The sequence below is a fragment of the Leguminivora glycinivorella genome, chromosome 4 (genome assembly GCF_023078275.1).
Source record: "Leguminivora glycinivorella isolate SPB_JAAS2020 chromosome 4, LegGlyc_1.1, whole genome shotgun sequence".
Lineage (NCBI taxonomy): Eukaryota > Metazoa > Arthropoda > Insecta > Lepidoptera > Tortricidae > Leguminivora > Leguminivora glycinivorella.
The window spans coordinates 4,106,483-4,134,181 of NC_062974.1; the positions used below are offsets into that span (position 1 = coordinate 4,106,483).

At 39.5% G+C, this 27,699-nt stretch overlaps 1 protein-coding gene across 3 annotated transcripts in view; it reads right to left on the minus strand.

Moving 5' to 3' along the window:
- The window catches only part of LOC125225591 (cholinesterase), a 37,247-nt gene extending 9,792 nt beyond the window's left edge, over positions 1–27,455 (minus strand). Inside the window, exons 1-13 of one of the 3 annotated variants that reach the window (XM_048129364.1) lie at positions 26,745–27,455; positions 24,926–25,075; positions 23,789–23,926; positions 23,112–23,258; positions 18,941–19,097; positions 18,248–18,337; positions 17,778–17,899; positions 16,519–16,689; positions 15,302–15,503; positions 8,330–8,517; positions 6,585–6,877; positions 943–1,039; positions 716–814 (exon numbers count right to left, since the gene is read on the minus strand). In XM_048129364.1, coding sequence (XP_047985321.1) covers positions 716–814; positions 943–1,039; positions 6,585–6,877; positions 8,330–8,517; positions 15,302–15,503; positions 16,519–16,689; positions 17,778–17,899; positions 18,248–18,337; positions 18,941–19,097; positions 23,112–23,258; positions 23,789–23,926; positions 24,926–25,075; positions 26,745–27,050 — 2,160 coding nt within the window. In that variant the 5' untranslated portion in view covers positions 27,051–27,455. Of the gene's footprint in view, positions 1–715; positions 815–843; positions 1,040–6,584; positions 6,878–8,329; positions 8,518–15,301; positions 15,504–16,518; positions 16,690–17,777; positions 17,900–18,247; positions 18,338–18,940; positions 19,098–23,111; positions 23,259–23,788; positions 23,927–24,925; positions 25,076–26,744 lie in introns of all 3 variants that reach the window. The other 2 variants (XM_048129363.1, XM_048129365.1) reach the window with 2 other exon arrangements.
- Between the last annotated feature and the right edge of the window lie 244 nt (positions 27,456–27,699).

Sequence of the window (27,699 nt, forward strand, 5' to 3'; positions counted from 1 at the left end):
ACTACGCTCAAGATTCTAAATTAGAACCACTCGCTACGCTTTTCAACTCAAATTTGTCACTCGATGCAAATATCAACTTTGCTCTCTTGTTGCACAGATAACTATTCAACTTTTCGAAGGCCAGCTCAGTTTGTCGGTAGTTGAGATGTTATAGTATTGAGGCATACCTCGGACACTGGCGATCAAATATATGAAAGAGGCGCGTTCCTAGCACTCAGTCTAAGCTCGTGTAGGTGATCGCGTACTATGCTTGTATGAGTGAAATATGACAGGTAGACTGTTCGCGTTTTCGACAGGCGGTAACTGTGAGGTAACCGAGAGGGGGTGGGCGGCAGTTTTAGGTAGGTGAGCTGTATGTAGTGTTGAGGTGCTTGTGTATAGTACCTCAGTGATAGGAGGGTAGGTCGGCACAAATCGGCCCACTACAGTCGGTAGATACATCGTCCAAAGGCCAGCTCAGTTTGTCGGTAGGTGAGCTGTATGTGTTGAGGTGCTTGTGTAGTTACCTCAGTGATAGGAGGGTAGGTCGGGACAAATCGGCCCACTACAAATAGGTGAGCTGTATGTGTTGAGGTGCTTGTGTATAGTTACCTCAGTGATAGGAGGGTAGGTCGGCACAAATCGGCCCACTACAGTCGGTAGATACATCGTCCAAAGGCCAGCTCAGTTTGTCGGTAGGTGAGCTGTATGTGTTGAGGTGCTTGTGCATAGTTACCTCATTGATAGGAGGGTAGGTCGGGACAAACCGGCCCACTACAGTCGGTAGATACATCGTCCAGAAGGCCAGCTCAGTCTGTCGGTAGTTGAGCTGTATGTAGTGTTGAGGTGCTTGTGTATAGTTACCTCAGTGATAGGAGGGTAGGTCGGCACAAATCGGCCCACTACAGTCGGTAGATACATCGTCCAGAAGGCCAGCTCAGTCTGTCGGTAGTTGAGCTGTATGGTTGAGTTGTATGTTGTGTTGAGGTTGAGGTAGCGTAGTTGACCTTCTGTCGCTTGTTCGAAGTGTACGCCGAGGATGCGAGTGCGGGTTGGGTTGCTGAAAAATTATAAATTCATAACTTATTATCGTCAGAGGGCCATTTTACGATATTATTATTATATGTATACTTTGTAACATATGTACGTCTAGTGCGAAATTGGTTTGTCAGTATATCTTGTACTGAGACTGACTGAAATAGCATGACACGTTCGTAGTTACGTTTCCGTAACAAAACGAAGGCAAATCTTTTCACACTACATCGGTATTTGACTGTATTGTGTAGGTTGTATGAGTAAATTACAATTGATTATACTTGTCAAATATAACCACATTAGTTATAGTCAGTCCAAATCTGACATTTTGACGATAGTATTTTATTAGAAAAAAAATACATATATGTAACAGTAGTCTGCTCTGTTTCATAAGTAAAAAACCGGCCAAGTGCGAGTCGGACTCGCCCACCGAGGGTTCCGTACCTACAAAACTATTAGGTACTTTTACGTTACTCACATAAGTCTAAAGACTGGGCTAGGCTAGAAGTATAGGTTCTCTAATGAGCATAATTGTGTTTAGCGCCACCTCTCGACGAATTCGCGAACTAATTAGCACAGCTTGCGTGAGGTCTTTTATAATGTTAACCAAATTCAACATTTTTTATTTTATTTTAAAGTAGGTGTTTTATGTAAAATTTCGTAGCTATAAATTTTAACACCTTTATTCATAAACGTACACTAAAGTTATCCAGCCGATAAAGTTCGTTTATCCCTTTCTATCACACCAATACGTCGGAAAGGGACAACCGAACTTTATCGTCTTGATAACTTAGTGTACGTTTATTAATAACGGGGTGAGTATTACCGTACTGTAAAAATGTAATGTATAGTTGTATACGGATTAATGAATTTAATATAGATAGGTAATTATTGATATGTGGCAAAACGAAGGAAATTGTTTACACCTTCGCAATAAGTATCTAATGATATTTTTTTAATTTACCATGTTACTTCACGTACCTACTTAGGTACTTATTTTAAAAACTCTGAAAATGTCTATTGAGTTTCTGTCGCAGACCACCATGTGGCTTCTGCATATTCTGCGCTGTGATAGAGTTGCCATAGTAGGTATGTATACCTATATTGTATAATAGGCAATAAGAGGCAAAAAACATATTGTGCTAAAATATTTAAAATACCTACAGTCATTTCCGAAACGTGTGAATTCATGTCAATACTTTCTTTTATCAGTATTACACGGAGTAGGTAAACGTTTCGTGGCAGCGGCAGCGCACACTGCAGAGAGCGCACGTGGACACCGGCGCGGCGCCACAGAATATATAATAATAGCACAAGTAAAGAAGGCCCACTGCTTTGATGTTTCCGAAATGCCGCCTTTTTAAATACCTACAACATTCTTACAAAGAAACGAGCCGCACGTGCGCGGCGTCCGGTGATAGGGTTACCAATGGATCCAAACGAATTAATACTCACATTAAATGTTATATTATTATATTCAAGTCTTGAGTACTTTCTAGGTATATACGCTGTATTTATATATTTTTGTTCAAGGTTCCAACATCACAAGCCTTATTGAACTTTTCCGTGGGACTTAATCAGTAGTAGATCTGTATAAGAATATCTTTTGGTATTTATTTTATTCAATATGTCTATTTAATTAAGTATTATTAGCCATTCCACCCGCGGACATCGCTTAAAAAACCTCGCGACGTAAAGTAACAATAGAAAGTGCGAACGTGCATTCCGTGAGAATGTGCGCCCCCCTGAGTAGGCCGCGAACTCGCGGCCACAGCTCGCGGCCGCCAGGATATACTTGTAGCGCGGCGATAGGATAGCGGAGTGAGCCGCCCCTGGCGGCGCCAGCGGACGCGTCTGTGTGCGTGAGCTAGGTATGCATACAACTACAACTGCTGTAGGCACCGCCCCCCCCTCAGCGCGTCCTCTGCGGCGCGGCGATAATCACCTAGCCCTAAGGCCCTGGTTTCTCTGGCCCGTCACACGCGCCCGGCGGCGTTTGGAATGTTTGGATGTGAGCCGCATGTGCCGCTGTGCCACACGCTGTCGGTCGCGGGTGCGTGGGTTTTCTGACCCTTGGTCACCCGTCGTCGGCGACGGAACTCAGAAGCTCTGGTAGACTGATTTTTGAACTGTTGTGTTGTGCTCTGATCAAAATGAATGCAAAAATACTTACATTGTAATTCTTAGAGGAAGAAGATTATACGCGACTTAATCCGTTTCCATATAAATATTATTATTACCCAAAAAAAGAGACAGTCAAACGATATTTTTGTATGAAACCGGCAAAAAGAAAGTGAAATTTTTAACTTGGTACTCAAACACTTTCATTGTAGTAAAGAAAAATTTACATCATATATTCGTGAGCGTCAGAATGGCGGGTGTACATCAAGCAATCCTGGTGTGGTATACGTCAGGAGTTAGTGCTAGCAATGTGCCAAATGTGCGCCAAAATTCGAGCAATGTGCTCTTTGAACTCCAGAGATATTTAAGAAATTAATGACACCCGCCATTCTGACGTCAGGTTGGCGGGTGTACTTCCAGTTCTAGCTAATGGCTGCTAACTTGAGGGTGAAAGTACTGCCTAAGGTTAGTGCTCGCAATGTGCTTCCACATGTATGAAACACACACTAATTCAGAGAGCCGTTGAAGAGTAATATGGGATTGAATAAAGATGTCTATAACGCCTGATGAAATAAAATAGCAATGTTCATTACCTGCAATGCAGCATTAACATTCAGGCGCTTTTCACAAAAAAGTGATACTTATAGATATAATTATTCAATCCCATATTACTCTTCAACGGCTCTCTGAATTAGTGTGTGTTTCATACATGTGGAAGCACATTGCGAGCACTAACCTTAGGCAGTACTTTCACCCTCGAGTAAGCAGCCATTAGCTAGAACTGGAAGTACACCCGCCAACCTGACGTCAGAATGGCGGGTGTCATTAATTTCTTAAATATCTCTGGAGTTCAAAGAGCACATTGCTCAAATTTTGGCGCACATTTGGCACATTGCTAGCACTAACTCCTGACGTATACGACACCAGGATTGCTTGATGTACACCCGCCATTCTGACGCTCACATATATTCGATTAAGTATATCGAAAACAGTTCACAGAAGTACAATTCATCCATTGAATTACTATGTACTAACATACTAGAAATTACACCCCAAACAAAGTCTGTGCTCCGGCCGGCAGCGCGCGGCGCATGCGTGGGGAGGTACCGTGTCATAGAGTAAGACTTGACCAATGACCACCTAGACGCGACACTCTTAGTGTAGACCTTTTTTTATACTTTTTGTAAAATACTAACCCCCTTATTCATAAACGCACACTAAAGTTATCAAGCCGAGAAAGTTCGTTTGTCCCTTTTCGGCGTATTGATGTGATAGAAAGGGACAAACGAACTTTATCGGCTTGATAACTTTAGTGAACGTTTATGAATAAGGGAGTAAGTAGTTTAATTTTAGCACTATCATACATTGTGCTATGTTTAAGTTCTACTAAGTGAAACAAAAATACATTATTGATTTTTTCATATACCTACTTTAATTGCCCTTGAAGAAAATCATAGGTTATTATTGTATGAAAATATCGATTACAACTCGTGTTAGAACTGTGTAGTATTCATAAGTATAACGTGAAATAAATTTAACATTTCTCTTTTATATATTACAAACAGAATATAATCACAATTACTATACTTCATTACCTACATGTCAAGTCTGTGCGATTATGATGCGATTAATCTATGATTTCGTTCAACAAAATGGCAGCGATAGCTTCGCGTTTGAGGAGCGCGTCCCTTCATTGAAATAATTACTTAAATAAAGATCGATTAACATAGCGTGTATACTAACATTACTAACCGATGAAATGTGACACGTCAGTTTTATTCGATTTTCTCGTATGGCTTAAACAGCATCTTGTTGCGCAGGAAGGCATTTTTACATTTTATTTGTGTGCAGGCAGAAACATAAGTCCAATGGACTTATGTTTGTAGCGCAAACGTTTTGCTCGCAGTGTCCTCTCTAGTATTACCTCAATGAGTTCATCATTATCTTTAGTGAAGTCAGTCATTTTCCATATCAAGACGCCACCCGCCGTCCGTTGCTATTGTACAAAACGAATACAGACCGTCGCGTGCGGCGTGTGACCTTCGCCCGTCGAACCACCCGCCACCGGGGACGTTTCAAAGAAACCACCCTCAAACATTTCCGAACAAAACATTCGAACGTCGTCAGTCGCGGACCCGCGTAAAAACCACAACGTTCTATGAACATTGGTCAAGTGCGAGTCGGTTTTCGACTTTTCCATACAAAGAACTCATGAGCGCCTGAACGACTGTGATGGCAAAGTTAACTTTTCGCACTTTCAAGACTTTACGTATATATCTCGGAAACGATAAGAGATAGAGCAAAATGGACTTCAGATTTGGGCTGTCGTTGCCACAAATTCTATGTTTTCGTCAACAGAGACCTTTTTTTGGACCGATTTGAACAAAATTTTGCTCAGTCCACTTACAAACGGTCTTAAGCGCCTCCTTTTTAGTAGGAACTTAAGTCATTTTGGCAAATGAAAAAAAAAATTGAACAATTTCTAAAAAGAAAAAGACAGAAATGAATTTCTTTCTACCTGTCCATCACGCTTACAAAATTTTAAGACGTTTAGTAACTGCTTGCAGCGTCAGTGAGTGAAAATCTTAATTTGAGTTTTTTCTCGTAAGTCCGACTTACGCTTGACTGTAGATTTCTAATAGGTTTTCCTGTAATCTACAGGTAGAGGGCTATCTCGTGTATTTTTTTGAAAATTTTACGCTAAGTAGTTTCGGAGATAAGGGGGGGGGGAATGGTCATTTTTTGTCTATTTTCTTAAATTACTTCTAAAGTACCAAAATTAAAAATTAAAAAAAAATATATTTTAAATGCTCATAAAATGCTCTTTCATTTGATATATAACATAATATAGTTTTAATAACTTTGATTTTTAATTTTCAAGTTTACCCCCCAAAAGTGACCCCTATGATTAAATTTCATTTAATTAAATTACATGTCCGTCTTTGGGCCACAGGTTTACATATGTGTACCAAATTTCAAGTAAATCGGTCCAGTAGTTTCGGAGAAATCGGCTGTAACAGAGAGACAGACAGACACACGAGTGATCCTATAAGGGTTCCGTTTTTCCTCTTTGAGGTACGGAACCCTAAAAAAAAGGCTAAGATGACCTTTGCAGTAAATTTTAATCGTCCCCACAGTGTCAAGTTTTACAAAATAACACTTACTAACAAATTCGGATGGTTGCTAACGTCGGACTTGAACATATTTAACCCAAAATGGTGGGAAAACGCGGACGACAGGGTCGAGTGGAAAAAATGAGGGACACTAAAGTTAGTTGTTACTTTAGTGTCCCAGTAGTGGGACACTAATATAGGCTAAAAAAATTATAATTAAGTATAATTTACTTGTAGGAATTTTAGTTTTTTTGAAAAACCAAAAACACTGAACTCATTTAAAAATATTTTATGTTTTGTTATTGGGAGTTTCATAGTTAAAATAACTGAACTCACCCAAACCTCGCGAAGTCCGAGAACGCCTTCATAAAGAAATGGCTCATATTCCTATCGTTCGGTGTCCACATCTGCCTGTCGATCCGCTGCTTCCTCGGGAAAAACTCCTGGTCCATGAACGGAGCCCCAGTTAAGAAGTAATGCTCTATATCGTGTGAGTATTGCCTCCACTGCGGCCAGTTGTAGGACTCCACGGTTGTGTTTAGAACGTACATGTACACTGGGACTTTTTGTTCTAGTAGCAGTTTCACCATTTTGTCGGTCGGCGCGCGGTATAGAAAGTCGGATAGTAACTGTGAAAAAACGTTTTTATTAGAAAAACAAATGCATTTACTATAAAAAACGCTCTGTTTGAGAATTTCACCCCCTTTCCTCAGGGTATCGCAGAAGTCGACTGTGGGATACGGTTTAAATAGGCTAGTTTCCTATACTTAAACTAAAATATTTTATGCAGTGCACGAAATTAAGCACCACATAGAAGAAAAATATGGACAGTAGTTATAAGGACAAATCGTTTTGACAGTTCTTAAAAAGAAGCTGATTTGACTAGTAGGAAACTAGCCTATTGTGGCATGGATGAAGGGTCACCTTTCAACCCCTTTATTGCTAAGGTTCACTTGCACTACTGAAAATGAAGGGTTAACCCGAGGCACAGAGAACCTCCTATAGAGTAGCAATCTTGTATATTTTGTTCGCGATACGAGTCACCAGTGTTTGGGGTGCGAGGAGCGGGCGGGGAATGTGTTAAGCGCGCTGTGATTGGCCGTTTCAAGGACGGCGGGCAGTCGCGCCAGATGAAAAGGGACAGAAGTATGACTGTCCCTCTACTGACGCGTAAGTGGCCAATGTAAGTTGACCTATGCCGGCTCTGAATAAATTATAAATATGACTTATTTGTGGAATGTAATGCCGTCTGTTTTTAAATTTGAGCTTCTTGTTACCTTCCACACCATTTCACACTACAGGTGGACATCTTTAAGGCATCAAAATACCCTTTTCCAATTTTTTTAGTGCGAAAAACACGCGCTGCTTTCGGGTCTGTTACTTGGTCGATACTGATCGGGAACGGCGAGCGCCCGCGCTTATATCAGTGCAAATACTAGGAAGGCTGGCGACCGCGAGTCGTCTTGTAATGGATGTCTATAGGGGTTGGTCTGTGACCCGAGGTTAACCATTGCCAATTTTCATAAATTAAAAATCGAAGGAAGGTCTCCTAAGATCGTTTTCGCTTAGCAGCACGGGATCTGGTAGCTGCCCGCACTGACCCGCTATCAAAATACACCCTGTACACTCCTCGGTTCAGCTTGTAGTATCACTTCTAGAGCGAGATAGCCACACCACTACACTAGTACAACTATCTCTTTCTAAAGGAAGTATAGACAAGCGACTTACATGAACATATTGATCCCGGATGGCACTAACGTTGTGTGCCTCAGGGTGGTAGGTGTACATGTACCGGATCACTTCGTACACTCCTCGAGGGTTGAGGGTATAGTTGTACCGCTTGAACAACTCTTGCACTTTCTGATATCTTTCGTGGCTATCTCCTACAGGAAGTATTATAGACAAGTGACTTACATGAACATATTGGTCCCGGATGGCACTAACATTGTGTGGCTCAGGGTGGTAGGTGTACATGTACCAGATTGCTTCGTACTCTCCTCGAGGGTTGATGGTATAGTTGCACCTCTTGACCAGCTCTTGCGACTATCTCCTAAAGGAAGTATCACAGCCAAGTGACTTACATGCACATATTGGTCCCGTATGGCACTAACGTTGTGTGGCTCAGGGTGGTAGGTGTACATGTACCGGATCGCTTCGTACACTCCTCGAGGGTTGAGGGTATAGTTATACCGTTTGACAAGTTCTTGCACTTTCTGGTTGAACCATGTTTCTGATATTTCAAAGTTCGGGGCTAGGGATTGGTTGTTGTCTGTGGACAGAGAAATAATTTACGTTTTTATTTTTGTTGTTTCAAGAGAGAGGTTAGTACATTACGATACAAGTGCGGAAAAGAAAAAACTCGAAATTAGTGGCGATAATTAAAACAGGGCCGAAGGCAAAGTTTTAAATTGCTGGTAGCATAGACTAAACTAAATAAAGGAAGACGTGTAACTCAGTACATCGTTTTATATGTTTGACTCGTAAAACAATAGATGGCATTACTATACTCTCGCGACAAATGGTATTGTTCAATTCACGAAATAATTTCATTTAAATGACCTAAGTCGTATTATTTCAAAATTTGGAACATGATCGTACAACATTATCACTATATAACACCGAAATTAACAAAAACAATTAAGTCATTTTTTACCAATCGGGTACTTGAATCAGATTCAATTCATGGGAAGTGTTTTGTACGTTTGATGACTAATAGCAAACATTATAATCCGGTAGATGGCGCGTATGCAAGATGCACAAAACTGCATGCTAACCAAAATTGCCATATTGAAGATAACAGTTTTAGTATTTGTTTTGAGTTTTTAGTAATATATTATTCCAAGATAGTTCTAAATTACCTTGGACGTACATTCCAGAATAGGCAAAATATGCTACGTAAAATATTACAACACTAAGTGCGTTTTCACATTATTCGATCAGATATCGGATGTAGGAAGGATTTCAAAGGCGAAAATCGAAAAAAGGCGGCTTAAATATATGGGATATCGGTCCTACATCTGATATCGGATCGGATAATGTGAAAACGCACTAAGACGGAAGTATTATTTTCTGATTATTTAATTTTTATTGCATTACATTACAAACAAGCATACGGCCCGCCTGATGTAAAGCGGTCACCGTAACCTATGGACGCCTGCAACTCAAACAGTGTCAAAAGCGCGTTGCCACCCTATTAGAAACATGTACACTCCCTTTTGCTGTGTTAAGTACACAGCAAAAAGGAATGTACAAGTTCTAAGGAGGGTTCGGGTAGCCGACGACTCAAAGGACAATAGACGGAACAAGTTAGTTCCGTAAGTGCTCCCGTCATCAACACACCGCACCCTCGTTGAGCTCTGGCACCCTTACTCACCGGCAGGAACACAACACTATGAGTAGGGTCTAGTGCTATTATTTATTTGGGGTATTTTTTACATATCGAATATTAATGGGGAATAAAACAATATATTTGTGGGATATTGTTATGCCTCGAATGAAAACCCAGCAATAAACAATGAGTAACTTTTAATTAAGCAGCAAATAAGAAATTAACAGATTTTACTAAATTCTTTCACGTTCGAACGCTCATCGTTCAAAACTATTCTCCCATCGCCTTTCACACCTACTGTCATTCTACTATAATACAACGTTCTGTTTCACGCCATCACCTTACGTTCCGATCCCACATTCTCGGCTGTCCTGCTCTCATATCTGCCCTCAGATGGGCATTCTCAGTGTTTAAATTTTTTTGTTTTCGATGGCAACAGTTTTACATGAATCCTGTAAGAGTCACATGAAATCCTGTCAATTTAAATAGAAGTCGCGGATTTGTACCAGAAACAAAGAAAACTCATGGTTCGGGTACTAATGCTGCCACCGAAATCAAAAAAGTTGAAACACTCTGAGAAATGCCCAGATATACTTCAACGTTCATTCATCTAACTACATCTCATTCATTCAACATTACATTTCAACATAAATTGAAAAACATCCGACAATATAAGCATTAGATATAAAAACAATAACTGTAACAACTTTTAGCATTTTACAACACAACAACATTTTAAATATTCACCAAACTTACTAAACTTAATAAAGTAACAAATCAAGTTAACTTTTAGGCACCAAGAATTTCTTACACGAGATAAAGTTTCATCTTCACAGTACTTCTGAAAGCTCTTTTCTTTAATGCTTTACCTCGGGCAAAGGTAATATGTATAGGGTCACCAAACGTCTGCCGCTGCAACTGCCACTTGCTAATCACCTCTGCTCTAGATGTCGACTTCATCGGGTAGGGCCACACACACTTGGTGAACGCATCAACAACTGTAATTGTGTGATCGTAGGGCTTCTTCGTCTCAGTGAATGCCCTTTTCCTCATTCTCATAGCAAAATGACCATTACTATGCACCTTATATGCAACTTCCTTCCCCATTACCTTAGGCACCACCGTTTGCTGTTGGTCTCCTTTGTTTGGCATGCCATTTTCCAAACACAAGTCATTATAGTCACCATCTTTCAAAACTTAATTATTAATTAAGTAATTTATCTATGCCTATATTTGACATCTTAGCTGTGTAATTTATAAAATGTAATAAATTGACTCAATCCTTGTGTATATTTGTAATGAATTATTGTGTAACAAATTATATTGACATTTTATTGTACATACTTTAAATAATTGTTAAATATTGCATGCCTTGCTTGGTAGAACATAAGAACTGCTTTTCAATGTTATCATCTTATGTAATCTCACTATGTTCTTGCAATAAACGATTGACTATTGGCTATAAAATCAGCTGTTTAGTCGCATTGAGCTCTTCATTTCGCCACAGGGATAATTATCATCTTTCAGAGTGATCTTGAGCTCGATCGGCGCTTCCTTAGTCTGCATACTCGACAACCAAATGCTCGACGTTTTCCTAACAGTACCATCGCGATCAGAAACAGTGAAGTTCTCACTCACGCAATCCACTTTAAATTCGTCGAAAGAGTTTTTGTTGATTAGGTTATATCCACTGCCAGAGTCTATTAACGCCTGCGTTTCTACGTCACATAAACTTTAAAGGTTTTTTTAGTAGTTTTCGTCTTCATATCATCTACATTATCGTATTAAGTATTTTGTTGCAATGTTTACATCGTGCCGACAACTGTTTCCGCCATGTTGACAGCTGTCTCGTCATTGGCCAATATTCCAATCATGACCGCTTGTCGACGAATATCTGTCGCCGCGGACTGCTTTACCGATGGAGCCGCTTGCTAATTCGCCTTTTCTCCCGAGCCATAGGTGCAACACTGCTTTACCGACGGATCTGCGCAACCAGCATGGTCGCGCGATAGACGATAAAATATCAGGCCGTCCCTATCGCACTTACATATAGTGCGATTGGGACGGCCTGCTATTTTATCACTTATCGAGCGACCATAATTGCTTGCCAGGTCTTCGAAGGACACTCGCTGAGTCGCTGCTTATATGGTCATAATAGACGGAGAGCTGGCAGAGTTTTGGAGTAGGTCCTTGAGGCAACCTGGAAAGGTGCTCAGAACATCAGGTCTGCAAGTCTGGCTTTATCGAGCTATAAATTTTTAAAGATTTAATTTTTTGAGGCCCAAAAAAGGTGTTTGAGGCAACCTGGAATTATTAAAAAGTGAAATTAGAGTTCCTCAGAATAGTCATACTTGTTATGGAGAATTTTTGGCCAAAAGCTGCACTTTTGGAAGGAAGCAAGCCGCTTTGCATGGTGATAGTAGACATCATAGTAAACGATTTTTTCCGAGGATATCGAAATTTCATCCCTTAGGAAGCCGAGCGTAGCGAGGTGTTTTATGAAAATGAAAAAAATTCTATCTTTTTATTGTATCGTCCGATTTTGACAAAACGTATCTCAAATGAAAGGTATTGATTTGTGTAATTTAAAAAAAATACAAGAAAAAAAATTGAAAGAAAAGTAAGAAAAAAATAAAAACAGTAAATTTACGTCTCGCACTGAATAACTTCAAAGAATGACAGACAAAATGTACAATGTCGATATACGAGTTTTTTCTAATCGAAGATGGATAAATTTTTAGTTGAAAACTGAAGACCGCATCGAAATCAGATTAGCATTTTTTATGATACAAGTTGCCAAAGTTGGGAAAGATCGTTTTATATGGCCACTTTGAAATTCCTTTGCCAGAAAGTCAGAAATAATATGTTTTTCTGACACAGAAAAATACATAGTAACAGTACACATCAAAATAAAATTAAAAATTCCGAGGATATTATAATTTCATCCCTTAGAACGACGAGCGTAGCGAGGTCGGTTACGAAAACCGAAAAAAAATCTAATTTTTTTGTACGTCGTCCGATTTTGACAAAACATGTTTCATTTGAAAGGTATTGCTTTATGTAACTTAAAAAAAATATTGAAAAAAATTGGAAAAAAAAATGTAAGATTTAAAAAAAAAAACCTTAATTTTCGTATCACACTGAATAACCGCAAAAAACGGTAGACACGGTGTATAATTTCGATATATGATTTTTTTAAATTAAAGACAAATAAATGCATGATTATAAACTAAAAACCGAATCGAAATCGAATCAGTAGTTTTTAAGATGCAAGTTGTCAAAGTTGGCTTAGTTTGTTTATATGGTCGCTTATAAATTCCTTAGCCAGAAAGTCAGAAACATTATATTTTTCTTACAGTTAAAAGTGTGCATAGGTAATAGACATCATTATAAACATTTTTTTACAAGGATATAAAAATTTCATTTCATTTTTTTCCCAATTTTTTTCAATATTTTTTTTTAAGTTACATAAAGCAATACCTTTCAAATGAAACATGTTTTGTCAAAATCGGACGACGTAAAAAAAAAAGAGATTTTTTCGACCTCGCTGCGCTCGTCGTTCTAAGGGATGAAATTATAATATCCTTGGAATTTTTAATTCTATTTTGATGTGTACTGTTACTATGTATTTTTCTGTGTCAGAAAAACATATTATTTCTGACTTTCTGGCATAGGAATTTCAAAGTGGCCATATAAAGCGATCTTTCCCAACTTTGGCAACTTGTATCTTAAAAAATGCTACTCCGATTTCAATGTGGTCTTCAGTTTTCAACTACAAATTTATCTGTCTTTGATTTAAAAAAACTCGCATATCGACATTGTACATTTTGTCTGTCATTCTTTGAAGTTATTCAGTGCGAGACGTAAATTTACTTTTTTTTTAATTTTTTCTTACTTTTCTTTCAAAAATTTTTTCTTTGTATTTTTTTTAATTACACAAATTAATACCTTTCATTTGAGATACGTTTTGTCAAAATCGGACTACACAATAAAAAGATAGAATTTTTTTAATTTTCATAAAACACCTCGCTACGCTCGGCTTCCTAAGGGATGAAATTTCAATATCCTCGGAAAAAATCGTTTACTATGATGTCTACTATCACCATGCAAAGCGGCTTGCTTCCATCCAAAAGTGCAGCTTTTTTTTTCATAACTTAGTATGACTAGAAGTCGCATGGTATTTATGCCAGATCATTTGGCCGGGTCCTTCACCGTGCCAGAACAGTGCAAAGTGGTAAAAAAAGAACCAAAAATGGTTCTAGAGGCAATCTGTCATTTTTACCAGTAAAAGATGAGGGTCTAAATAGCCATGGAAAAATAATGCCATGACATGAGGTGGGTTCCGTACCCTACCATTCGATCTTGAAAGTAATTTTTTTAGTTTTTCGTAAATAACTCGTAAACGGTGGCCCACAGCAAAAAATATATATGTTTAACAGAAAATATCTACATAAAATATCCTACAAGAAAGGTTATGTACGTTTTTTCGATATGATCAATATACATATAGAATAGAATAGAATAGAAATATTTTTCCCCTCACTAGCTCGGAAACACGTGTTTTGTCCTTTAATACCAGCGGGTAAAAACGCATTTTATCCACTAGTGGGTAAAGTAATTTGACCTTGAATAAAGTCAAATAAACTGCTTTAAAATTGATAAAAGCAGGTGAATCTGGTAATAAAGATGATTTACCACCTGTGGAACTACTGGAAGCAGTGATAAACGCATTTTTTTGCCTTGTAGTTTCCTCGCTATAGTGAGGGGAAAAGTTTTGTGTTACACTCGGGTGCAAATGTATTTTACTTCTCGTGTGTTAAAAAACTCGCAAGTTCAGGATTCTACTCTCGAACCACTCGCTTCGCTCGTGGTTCACCTATAGAATCCTTACACTCGCTCGTTTTTCAACTCCACACTCGGCGTTAAACTCGGTGTTGGTCATGATTAGAGAAGCATCTGAGCACCTTTCCAGGTTGCCTCATGGACCTACTCCAAAATCCTGCCAGCTCTTGGACCATAATCATTGCAAAAAAACACTTCAGTCCTTTAGTACATGATCCTCTTGACACGGCGGCAAGTGATTGGAGAGTCGAGTAGGTAGATAAGATAGGTACTTCCCTATGGGCCTATCGGTTTTATAAACACACATACAACAAGTAGGCGCGAAAAATTTATACTTACTTTTCTATGATTCAAATTCACATCATATTTTATTTTTCTAATATTCAACTAGGTAGATAAAAAAAGTGAAAAACAACAACATAATTATTTTTAAACAAATTTAAAAAAAAAACGGAGCTGGGTCTCGAACCTGAGATCTCAAAAATGCAAGTCAAATACTCTAACCCCTGAGCCAAAAAACGAGGTGCCGCCGCCTCGAAATATTGAATCATATTCAGTTATGGTTACTCGGCAATGTAATTAATTATTATCTCACTAGACGGCACTTTTAAACATTGAAAATAGCGCCATCTGTAAATAACTCGAAAACTAAGAGGTACCAGCGACGATAACTCGCGTTTAAGTAGGCCATGTAGCGATGTACTGAGTTACCAATCTTTCTTGATTTATCTATGCTGGTAGGTACTAATTTTGTTCGAGTCGTTGCATTTTTGCCGAGTTCCAACATTTTTTTTTATTCTACTTTCATCACTCATAATACCTTTTCGTACGTAGTTAGATATTCTCGTGTCGTCCTGCTCTAGTGTATAGCCGGTCTACTCACACAGCACGTAGGCCGCCTCCTGCGTGGTGACGCCGGTCATGTACCGCAGCGCAGGGTTGAACTGTCTTCTCCGGATGAGTTCCTCGGGCATGGAGTCCAGGAAGTGCCAGTCTCGCTCGCGCCAGCCCTCGTACCAGCCGTCGGCGGGGTAGGTGAAGTTGTTCTCGTAGACAGGACCCCAGGGAATAAAGCCGACGTGGGGCTGAATGGAAAAAAAATAATGATAAGAAAGGGCTTTTCAGGGTGGGGAATGAGAGACATACATTTGGAACGAACTACGTGTTTTGTCACCAAGACATGCACGGGGCATAAGCTAAGGGCAAAAGTTTCGCGTATAGTTTCTCTCGCGGATCAAGCTCAATTTTCGCTAAATATTATTGTATGGGAAGTTTCATGGTAATATCAGGGGCGGCTCACTCCGCGATTCTATCGCCGCGCTACAAGTACATGCTGGCGAGCGAGTTCGCGGCCTAATCAGGGGTGTCGCGCGTTCTCACGGAACGCACGTTCGCACTTTCTATTGTTACTTTACGTCGCAAGTTTTTTTAAGGTTCATATGCGATGTCCGCGTGGGAATGGCTAATAATGCTTAGTTAAATAAACATCATGAATAAATTAGGACCATATATATTAGACAAATCTACTATTGATTAAGTCCCACCGAAAAGTTCAATAACGCTTCTGATGTTAGGATTTCAACAACAAAAATATATAAACACTGTATACGTATATAGCTAGAAAGTACCCAAGACTTGAATATAATAGTATAGGTAACATTTTATCTGAGTATTAAATCGTTTTAATAAGCAACCCTATTGTCCGACGTTGCGCACGTGCGGCTCGTTTCTTTGTTAGAATTTTGTAGGCATTTAAAAGGCGGCATTTCGTGAACATCAAAGCAGTGGGCCTTCTGTACTTGTACTATTATATATTCTGTGATAATATGTCGATGTCCAAGAAAAGTCAATTAAGTGAATATACGGCCAAACGCAAGCGTTTTTCAAAATTGTAATTTTGTGGGTAGGTTAGGTTAGTTACGAGATTAAGTCCTAATTTTAAGCAAGCGTGGAGTTTCTATCAGACACATACACATACATAGAATATTTTAATACAAGTAAGGGTAACTTGAGTAGTTTCATATGCTCTGCCTACCCCTTCATGGGATACAGGCGTGATTGTATGTATGTATGTATGTATGTAAGTAAGGGTCAATATACCTCAAATTCAGCATTCCCCAGCTCATAGAAGCTGCGACCTTGGCGGAGGCAGTTGACCAGTTTCCACGAAGAGTCGATGGGGCAGCCGAGCAGGCGGCCGAACACGAGAGAAGTGTTTTGTACGCGGAACTTGTCTTCTATCATCGCCCAGTCGGCTAGTGCTGAACCACTCTGTAAAAAAAAAGTTACATTTGAATTTCGCAAAATAAACTGTAATACAAGTAATTCTGATTCCGATATCGTGAAATGATGAGCGGTAAATGAGTTAAATACATATGATTATGTTCTTTCCATATCTCGGGACCATGGGGTCCAGGACCTTTAGGAGGCGTACGTGCGGCCGAAGCCAAGGGCGCAGAGGCCCTTTCGAACATTAAAAGCAAGGGATACACTTGGCGGATACCATCCTTGAGCGCACAATACGATACATCCGGAGATGGTCCCCGCCAGGTGCAGACTATTGCAGTGCAGCACTAGGATGCTGATAGGTAATAATGTGTCATCCCCACATGCATTTTGCATAGTCAAATCAAAAATTTGACTATTAAAGTTGACATTTTATTGCAAAATTCATGTGCGATAACACATTATTGCATCCTTTTGTGCTGTGATGGGAGTAAAGAAGCTCATAAGGCTATTGTTTTGTAAAATTACTGGTTAATGGTCTATGGGAGAGGAGACTATCGGACACCTATTATTAAGATGCATCTTTATAAGTAGATGTCGCTATACACCCGAAGGCGTATAGGGATTGAGGGAATGCATGGAAAAATTCGCACGCATCCAGCAGGCCTCCGTGGCTAAGTTCGTTATAGCGACTGCTCCGGCAAAGCAGTAGGTCGCAGGTTCGAGTCCTGCCGGAGGTGTGAATTTTTCCTTTAATATAAAATATGTAGTATCGCTTCCTTCAATATAAAATATGTATATATTAATTATAGTATAAACATGAAATAAATGTCAAAGAAAAAGTGACCAAGGCCTCCAAGTGTCCCGAGCAGGAATCGAACCAGCGTCCTCCGTTTACCGGACGGATGCCTAAACCACTCTACCATCGAATCACGAAGGCAAGGGTCGAAAATTCCAAGTATATGACATTTCCGAAGGCTAGTGACGCCCTCTGCCATCCCTGAGGTTCGACCTCCTAGCTGAATCAACTCAGGTGATTACAAGCTAGCGAAGAGAGATGGCGCTACCATTCATACTAATATTTTCTATGAAAATTAAATAATTTGTCCTTAGAGTATTTTAAATATTATTACCTGTGCTATAATGCCAGTTACAATATCCCTTGTCGTCGGCGCTAAAGCCAGCAATCCAGCAGAGGCCGCACCAGCGCCCGGACCGAACAGAGTGATGGAATTGCGGTCCCCATTAAACGGATCTATAAATTGGAAAAAAGTTGATCATAGCTCTTAAATTTAATTAATAACTGTTTAATGCACTGTAAATTAATGAAAATATATGACTTTCAATATAGCTTTAATACAAAATTACCTAATGTTATTGTGTCTACTGTACGTTTTAGACAAGGAAAAGTTATGGCCCTATCAAACTACCCTGAAGTACACCTGACATATTTGCACAAATTTATTATGTGGCAGCATTTTTTCACGTTAATTTTTTACTACAATGAGGCGTGTTATGTAAGAGAAGTATTTCCTCTCAGGCAAAGTAGTTTAAATAGTCAAAGGAACGAAATATTAAATGTTAAGCCAGTCAAAAGCCTTACCTATGTTATCTCGGATCCATCGTAAGGCCATCGCCTGATCGAGGATGCCGTAGTTGCCAGGAGAGTTGTCATCGGCGGTAGAGAGGAAACCTGTAAAATAAGTTTACTTTTGGAGAATATTTTGATGAAGACAGACACACTGAAACAAGATTATTGATCAGTACCTAATGGCTACTTCCTATATACCAAGAGTACCAAGCAAGAGTTGATGGAAACCACGACTTTCTAATAAGCAAAAGCTTATTTACAAGCGAGAATTGATTCGTTTTCCCAAAAAAATAACTGAGTATTACTAGACGACGCCTTGTTCCGTCTCGGACAAAGACTTATGTAACTCCGTATAGACAGCTACAGTCTAAGAAAAAAACGTAGCTCAGAACCATATAGAAAAAGGTACGGTGACCTAGATGGCGTTACGCCTTTGGGAGACGCTCGGCTAGATGGCGCTAATATTAATATTTGACATTTTAACACATATTAAGCTAACAATATGGGCCAAATTGTCAAAACTGAGGTTTACAAGTTTTAAGCTTGTGTCGAGAGATGGCAGTCTATGCGCTGTGATTACATATTTTACTTTGACAGTAACTCTCTATAATACTTGATCCTCTTTGGTCTAGGATAAGGATCTTATTGAAAAGCCAGATAGTCCATTAAGTAAGTGTTGCTATAAGTACTTATTAGTGTTCTTACCAAGAGCTCCAAGCCTGTAGTTGATAGAAACCACGACGACCTTATAGAAGGCAGCAAGCATATGTGCGGGGAACAAATTTGAGGCTCCAGAAGAGAATTGCCCGCCGTGAATGTACACCATTACTGGGTATTTCTGCGCTGTGGTGCCTGCTTCCGTCTGGAAAAAATAACAAATCATTCTGTAGAACCAATTTAGTGTAATATATCACCTGTAATAGGGAACTTGCCCTACTTAAAATAAAATATTTTATTATATTCACGATTCTTTCGTGAATCAGCATAGAAATAGTAATTTATTTAATAAGTCGGAGAGAAAGATAAGAGTGACATGAGTTGACCGTGACGTCACTTCGCACGATTAATTATTAATTCCATATTAGCAAATCGTTCAAATTCGTTTTGACAGTTCTTAAAAAGAAGCTGATTTGACTAGATGGAGAGTAGCCTATTAAAACAATATCTAAATACCAAGAACGATTTAATACTGGACTGACAAAGCCCATACAAAAAAGCGTACCCCTTAAATGTATGGGCCTTTTAGGCTTACAACTAGATGGCGCTGCTCGCAGCCTGGAAGTGGCCAAAATCATATTTTCCCCAAATATATTTGCGTGTTTTCATTTTTTATGACATGTTTATTTACATTCAAATCATGATATCACGTCAATACACATTTGAAAAAAAAAATTGTAGGCATCATCAGTGTAGTTATGATAGCATTTAATAGATGGCGCTAAAAATCGAGGTACGATTCTTAGTATGAAGTATGTAAATCCTATATAAATAATCCTTCCTAGATACAGTAATTACAGTACTCGGCGATAATGATTGCACATCGGTTTTTCGTCTTCGTAGAGCGTTGTCTCTTTCTTGCTTATGTGACGTTAATTGTCTCTTTCCAAAGACCGATGTGCATTCTTTATCGCCGTTTACCCATCCGTCGCATCCCAGAAGTATCTCCCATCCTCAAAATAGGAGGGAATTCTTTCCAAATGAATGTTTTTTTTTTATAGAAATACACCGTTATAGCTTTTATTTCCATATTATTTTCAGCGTTTTTATTCTAAATATATAGAAATTGATACATGTTTCTTTGTACTATTAGAGAAAGTCTCTTTTGTCGAGAACTCAAAAATAGCTTATTAGAAAGTTGTTGACTATAAGTAGCAAAATGTTTAAAATCCGTATCATTACGCGATAATCTCATTACGTAAATACCCGAACCCATTACACTGTCAGCCCCAATTATCATAGTGATTTCACGCTGCATGACTCAAAGTTCATTGACCCGTAATCTGATTAAGCTTGCATCGGTTTAATTACTCCAATTCATCCCGTTAAGCCCCCCATTCACGGTACGATTAATCGTTTCGGTCGATCGGACATGGCGATCGGTCGCATCGAAAGTGCCAGCCATATACATGAAGCGATTGATCGTTTACGAACTGGGCACGTAGCCGAATGGCACAAACGCTGACGAAACGCTCACGAAACGAAACGCTCGTAGATATCTATCTCTTTCGCTCTTGCGTATTGGCGATGGCGCGACAGAGCCAGACTAGGTACCTTTCGCGGCGTTTCGTTTTCGTTTCGCGTCGCAGAAATGCCATTAGGCTACGGGGCCTGATCTAATCGAACGAAACGGAATAATTAAGTCAGTAGGTACTTAAGTATGAGATAAAAATAGAATCGTTGGTCGCAAGAGGCCACACACTTTCGATCTATCGTTACGATATTCATGGTTGCATGGGATTTTCTTGCGAATTGCGATATCGTATGAGATCAAGTACATCGTTAACGATATTGAAATACACTGTCGATCGGTCGTTTCGATTAATCTGTTACGACGGATCTTACAGATGAATCGTACCGTGAATGGGAGGCTTTAAGCGTGCGATAGTAGCAGCGGCTTTTTGCGTAGTCTTATAACAATGGAATAAGGTCCAATGCTGGTTAACAGTGTCCGCGGTAGCTCATATGCCGAGATGTCCTGTTTTATCTTTGCACATAGACCATTAGTCATCACTAGATGGAGTTAGTATTAGAAGTAACTAGCGGCCCGCCCCGGATTATCATAAAAATGATTCATCATCATCCTCCTTGTGTTATCCCGGCGTTTGCCACGGCTCATGGGAGCCCGGGGTCCGCTTTGACAACTAATCCCAAGATTTGGCGTAGGCACTTGTTTTTACGAAAGCGACTGCCATCTGACCTTCCAACCCCAAGGGTAACTAGGCCTTATTGGAATTAGTCCGGTTTCCTCACGATGTTTTTCTTCACCGAAAAGCGACTGGCTAATATCAAATGAAATTTCGCACATAAGTTCAGAAAAACTCATTGGTACGAGCCGGGTTCGAACCCGCGACCTCCGGATCGAAAGTCGCACGCTCTTACCGCTAGGCCACCAGCACTATATGAATATAAATGATTATAGTATGTTATCCGTAAAAGATGACATCGCGGACTTTTTGTAGACCTATCAGAGAGACATAATTTCGCCACATTGTTTTGATATAGCTCAAACGGTTTGGGCAGCGTTTTCGATTAAAGCTCTCAGCCAGCGGGATTTTGTCAAACTCGATTAGCAAATATCGTCATATAGCAATTCAAACAAAATCTCAACAAATTATATGCCTAAACCTTCCTCAAGAATGACTTTTTGAGTTGTTTTATATATCACGTCTGTGGTAAACAAACATACGTCCCGCCTGATGGAAAGCGGTCACGGTAACCTATGGACGCCTGCAATTTGCTCGGGCAAGTCAAACGTGCGCTCGATTTCGCTCGCCTCGATTTGCCACGCGAGGCGTGCGGTCAACAGCCGGGTCCACAGACCCGACTAGTTAGTCAGTTTCGTTCATCCGGTTCATCCGTTCGGGAGCAACGATGCCGCATACAGACACACACACAGACAGACAGACAGACAGGTCGGTTCATCCGTCCGGGAGCTACGATACCACAGCAAACACACACAGATAAACACGTCAATCTTATAACACCCCGTCGTTTTTGCGTCGGGGGTTAAAAATGTATGACGGGTTTACCACGAAATGGTCCCGCCTCAGCATAAATGCTGACCCAGGGGTCAGCGCTGATCTTCCGGCGAGACCAGTTTGTGGGCCACGAACGCAGCTGTACGGCCTGCCCCTCTGAAACATCTGAACGCCGCCACAATTGCGAGGCGGTCTCAGTACAAGATGTACTGACATTAACTGAACTACACTGAGAGAAAATACAACCAGTTTTCATGTTCGTTCAACAAGTTTTTTGGTTTAAATAGCGCCTACGTGCTCTTTGGTTCAAACAACAAGCTACTTGTCATTTGAATCGGCAATATATTTGAATCAATAAGTCGATTTTATAAAAACAACCTGACACATATTGTTTTAAACATACGTTTGGCTGATTCAAACGGATAAACCGCAACAAGTCGAACTTGTTAAATTCACAATGCAAATTTCTCTCAGTGTAGCATGACAAATACGGATGTTTCCGGAAAAATACGAAGGTAATCCTTTCCGCACTAAATCTGTATGTAGGATACGCATACCTTATGTAGATTACACAACTACTTATTATAAAATCATATCAACGGAGCTAAATCTCTGGAGACGAGACCCATTCACCTAATTACACTACTCACTGAAATCCCTTATGTCACAGTAAAAACGACTTTACGGTATTTAACTTAAGTTGTAGTGTGTGACAATGGTTATGACAAAAGAATTATTAATGTAATACGGTTCGGTACGCAGACCTAGATTGTGAAGGACGTATACAATTACAATGGGTTGCATTAGAAATGGTTAATGGCATATGTACTATGTAGAAAAAAAGTGAACTTCATTCATAAACTGGGTATGCCATTTCACAGTTAGGTAAACATCGGATGCCTTTGGTTGCCCCAGTAAACCTCACTGGTTGGGGGCATGTAGGGCCACAATCTACGTCTATGTAAGCTAGATACAAGATATTAGACCTATTAGAAATTAAAAGACAAGAAACTTATATTGGGAGCGAAAATGTTGAGGTTAAGACAACCTTCGTACATATTTCGTATGCCTTTGGTTGCTCCAGTGAACCTCACTGATTAGGAGCATGCGGGGCCCCAATCTACGTCTATCTAAGCTAGATATTAGACCTATTAGAAATAAAGAGACAAGAAACTTACATTAGGAGAGAAAATGTTGAGGTACAGGCAATCTTCGTCCATATCACGGATGCCTTTGGTTGCCCCAGTAAATCTCACTGGTTGGGGGCAAGCTGGACCCCAGTCAACAGCTTGGAGCAGCTGCCATCCAGGGTGCTGACGAGGGGGCTGTGAATACAAATAATAAATTAAGGGCTATGCACCACCCACTTAACTCAAGGTTAGTGGGCTATCAACTGTTTAATTCCATATAAGATGGTGGGTTAGCCTCGGGTTAACCTCCAGGGTTAACCTCCTTAACAGGGCCTCCATTTTCGGTGGCGCAAGTGACCCTAAAAAATTTGTTAGTAAAATCCGGACGACGGGCGGTTGGAGGGCCCTAGGTATCGAAGTATTGACAAGTTCCAGATAGACTTTGCAATGTATAAGCGGCTGAAAGCGTCGGATAGCACAAAATTTAGTGTTGGCCGATCTAATTTGGGTCACTGAGCTGGCAAAATTGAGTTGAGAGAGCAAAAAAATTGTACGCTGTTTTTAGAAATTACTACAGATGCTAAATTAGATTATTGCTATACATAGAGGGTGACCACCACATGCATCATAAAACTTATCTAGTAAGGCATCATCATCACACAAACAAACAAAATTTTTAATATCAGACTTCTAAGTTTGCAATGTATATTGTATTGTTAGCTTACCTTGAATCTTCCATCTAAGACAGGAGGCCTAGCATATGGAATGCCAAGAAATACTGAAGCCTCTCCTTGTATCCTTTCCACTGGGGTTAGCCAGGGTCTATATCCCGAGTCAGGGTCTGGATTGTCATATAAGTGGACCTGAAAAGAAAGGCTTCTTTAAAACACAATTCTTAATTTTACCTTTACATACATACATACAATCACGCCTGTATCCCATAAAGGGGTAGGCAGAGAATGAACTATCTACTCAACTTTCAATGCCACTCTTGGCAAAAAGGGGTTGAAAGAAATGTAATTTTACTTTTGTAGATTTATGCTACTACTAATGAGACATTGCTTTGTTGGTAGTATTTTGACTTTGCTATTTATTTGCAGGATAGATGGCCAATCATTTTACAATCATCGATTTTCACTCAAATATAATTGGTTAGATGTCTTTAATGTACTTATATATAACCTTCAGTGAGTGCTAAGAGGACACAAATAATAAAACTCTTAGCATGTTCATTGTCTAGAAAAACATATGTGCAACAGTAAAATGTAGAATGTAGAGATTCTCTTCCTGATTTTTACTAATCTACTACAATATTATTTCACCATATCCGTAACGTAACATCACTGTTGGTTTCAAGCTACTTCCCTTGTCAGCTATGTATGTCACTCTTGCATAGGTCTGTTTAGTCACCAAAAGTGATATTTCTTGGACATCACACCATAAATTGACTGAAATAGACGCTAAGGCATATATTTATTAAGGCCATCATAGATATAAATGTGAAGGCTTCATTATCATCCTTGCGTTATCCTGGTATTTTGCCACGGCTCATGGGAGCCTGGGGTCCGCTTTGACAAACTAATTCCAAGATTTGGCATAGGCACTAGTTTTAAGAAAGCGACTGCCATTCTAACCCGAAGGGTAAGTAGGCTTTATTAGAATTAGTCCAGTTTCCTCACGATGTTTTCCTTCACCGAAAAGCGACTGGCAAATATCAAATGACATTTCGCACATAAGTACCGAAAAACCCATTGGTATGAGCCGGGGTTTGAACCCGCAACCTCCGGATCGAAAGTCGCATGTTCTTACCCCTAGGCCACCAGCACTTCACAGCAGTGAGGTTAAGGTTAAGGTTAGATTACCTTAAATCCTTGTACTTGTCCGTAGTTAGTGTTAACAAAGATGTCTCGCTTGAGCAGCCGCGAGTCCCTCCGCTCCCTGCCTTGAAGGTCCTCTCTCCAGCCTCCAAGCACTCCCGGGAACAGTGCATCCGGGTTGTTCGGGTCTTGGGGCTGCAATAATGGAAAGTTATTTAGATTGCACAGACCGCTTCAAATCTGTTTGTTACTTTCATATTTTAAACCAACTTGCAATTTATTTATTTAATAGGAAATGCCTTGATTTTAATAGGCATCTTTGTTCCTATTTTCAATAATAAAGGCTCACTTAGTTGAAGAAGAACAAGTTTAAGAAAGAAAATGGGTACCATAGATAAAGAAACAGTACAAAGAAAACGAAAAATAAATGCCTTGAAATGTAATAGAGCTTAAATTTCATGTTTTCCAGTGAGGTATGTTAGATTATTTGACGTTTGCTATCACTCACTGCATCACATACTCTAATCAGTTGTTTTTTGTGTCTTGTCTCCACTACCCAAAGGTTGTAAGGAAGAGATCGCTCTTTAGCGATAAGACTGCCTGTTGTCTACCATAGTTAATTAAAGTTATGTACTTATTTTTTTTGTCATCTTGTTATATTGGTGAGCAATAAAGAATATTTGTATTGTATTGTATTGTATTGTCAGAGCACGACAAAGCCTGGCTCGACAACCTTAAGCAGAAAAGGCTCTGTTCCAGGGCTCCTCCTCCTCTTGACTCGCGTTTCACCTGTGACAGATGTGGCAAAAGGTGTTGTGCTGCCATCGGAGCAGCACAACACCTTTTGCCACTAAGCTACCAAAGATGATGTACCGGCGCCACACAATAAAATCACTGCAACAATCATCTGCTAAGTTGTCGTGTTCAATGATGATGATGTTGTATTGTATTGTATGTCAATGAAGGTGTAGGGTGAAGGTGTCTTCTTCTTCCTCGTTCCCTCATTGCTGAGGATCGCGACCACAAGTAGCGTGTCTCCATTGAACGCGGTCATAGGCCATGTGGACTGCACGATATAGGCTGCCGCCAGTCGACTTCTTCACACAGTCAGACCGTCTCTTACGAGCCCGAGAGAACGCGTTTATCATTCATTCGCCCCAAGATGATACACTTCTCCATATTATGCATTGGTGATCTCATGATGTGACCGAAAAATCTAAGGGTCAGCTCCTGGCATATTTTGGAGAGGCGTGTGGTGATATTAAGTTCTTCCAAAATAGAGATGTTAGTTCTTCTAGCTGTCCAAGGTATACGTAGCAGTCTTCACCAGCAGAAGATGGCGAAGAAGGGTGAAGGTGTATCCTCGTCTGTACTGTTAAGTATCGGGATGGGATGAGTGAAACGATTGCTGCTCGGATACGCACTGACGTTTATTCGCGATGACACCTTATTTTAACCTATACTAGTACATGCATACATAACAATAATACTTATGTAGACATTTATCATTCATTTATTCAGAAGACCATGCTCAATGGAGAGCTTTGGTGCGCATAACGACCTCATTTGGTCACGACCCTCAGCCATGAGGAACCGAGGAAGAAGAAGAAGAGACATTTGCTTTGCTTGCTTAAAAGAGTTGAGAATTCTAATTAGACTGTATTCTCTTAAGGTTTTGAAGTGAAATATTATTTTTCTTCTTTAATTACACTTCGATACTTTTTTATAGTAAACATTATTTATACTCCAGTGAATTGAACACCTCTGCTGCAGCACTTAGTCTAACTTTGTAACTAAATAATAAAGTAAACAAATGTTAGCAAGGATTTCAGTAGATTAACGCGTTGAAAATTGAAAAACTTACTGTGTTAAACTTATATGAGTCATCCAAAGGGTTTGTGTTTATAGGATTGTATGGAAACCCTCCTGGCTGGTTTATACTAGGATTGAAGGGATTGTACCGCGTTGGATCCGTCCCGTACCTCCTGCTATTATACACATAAGTCCTATAATTACTGTCGCCAGGATTTGGCAGTCTTGTCTCTCGAGAGCTGTCCAATTTTTGCGTTTTATAGAATTCGTTGTTATACTGTCCATTGTATAAGTCTTTGTTCGATTGGCATTGCACGTTAGCAGTCAGGAAAAGGGCTAAAAATGCTTTCTGGAACATTTTTTCGCATCACAAACACTACACAGTAATTATAAGAAAAGTTTCGATGAATCACATAGTCGATGTTAAGTAGTTGTTTGAGTCACGTTTCTTCGAAGTTAGACACTTTCATGAATTATACTTTGTTTATAATCACTTTGTATATAAACAAACACTCATAAAACGTTGTTAATTACGTAATTTCCAAGTAAATCTGGTTACTGAAGTTACAAAGAACAAAACTTTACAACATGCCCTAAATAAGATGTATTTGCATTCTTTTTATCAGAGTAGTCCTATATTTTTTATCTAGTCCAATGTCGCTACAGCATTAGGGCGTTATCTTTTATAATCAATGAATTTATCAGATAAAAGGCGATAGTGACTACGCCCATTACAATCACTGCACATTTTTGTTTATATCTTGTTGAAGTTGAACGGACTCATTCACAAGTTGTAATAAAATAAACTAATTATGTCTATGGTACGCTTTGCTTACCACAGAGTACAAACAAGCTGACTTTTAATGCGTTTAAGTAGACATATTTAGTAGTTAATTTTTTTAGTCTTTAATCAAATAAAAGATGGCGCTGTTCTGAGTACTGAAACTCCGGAAGCTAGAAGCTTGTTTAGTGAGCAAAATCTGAAAAAGATGGCACTTTTGCGTACA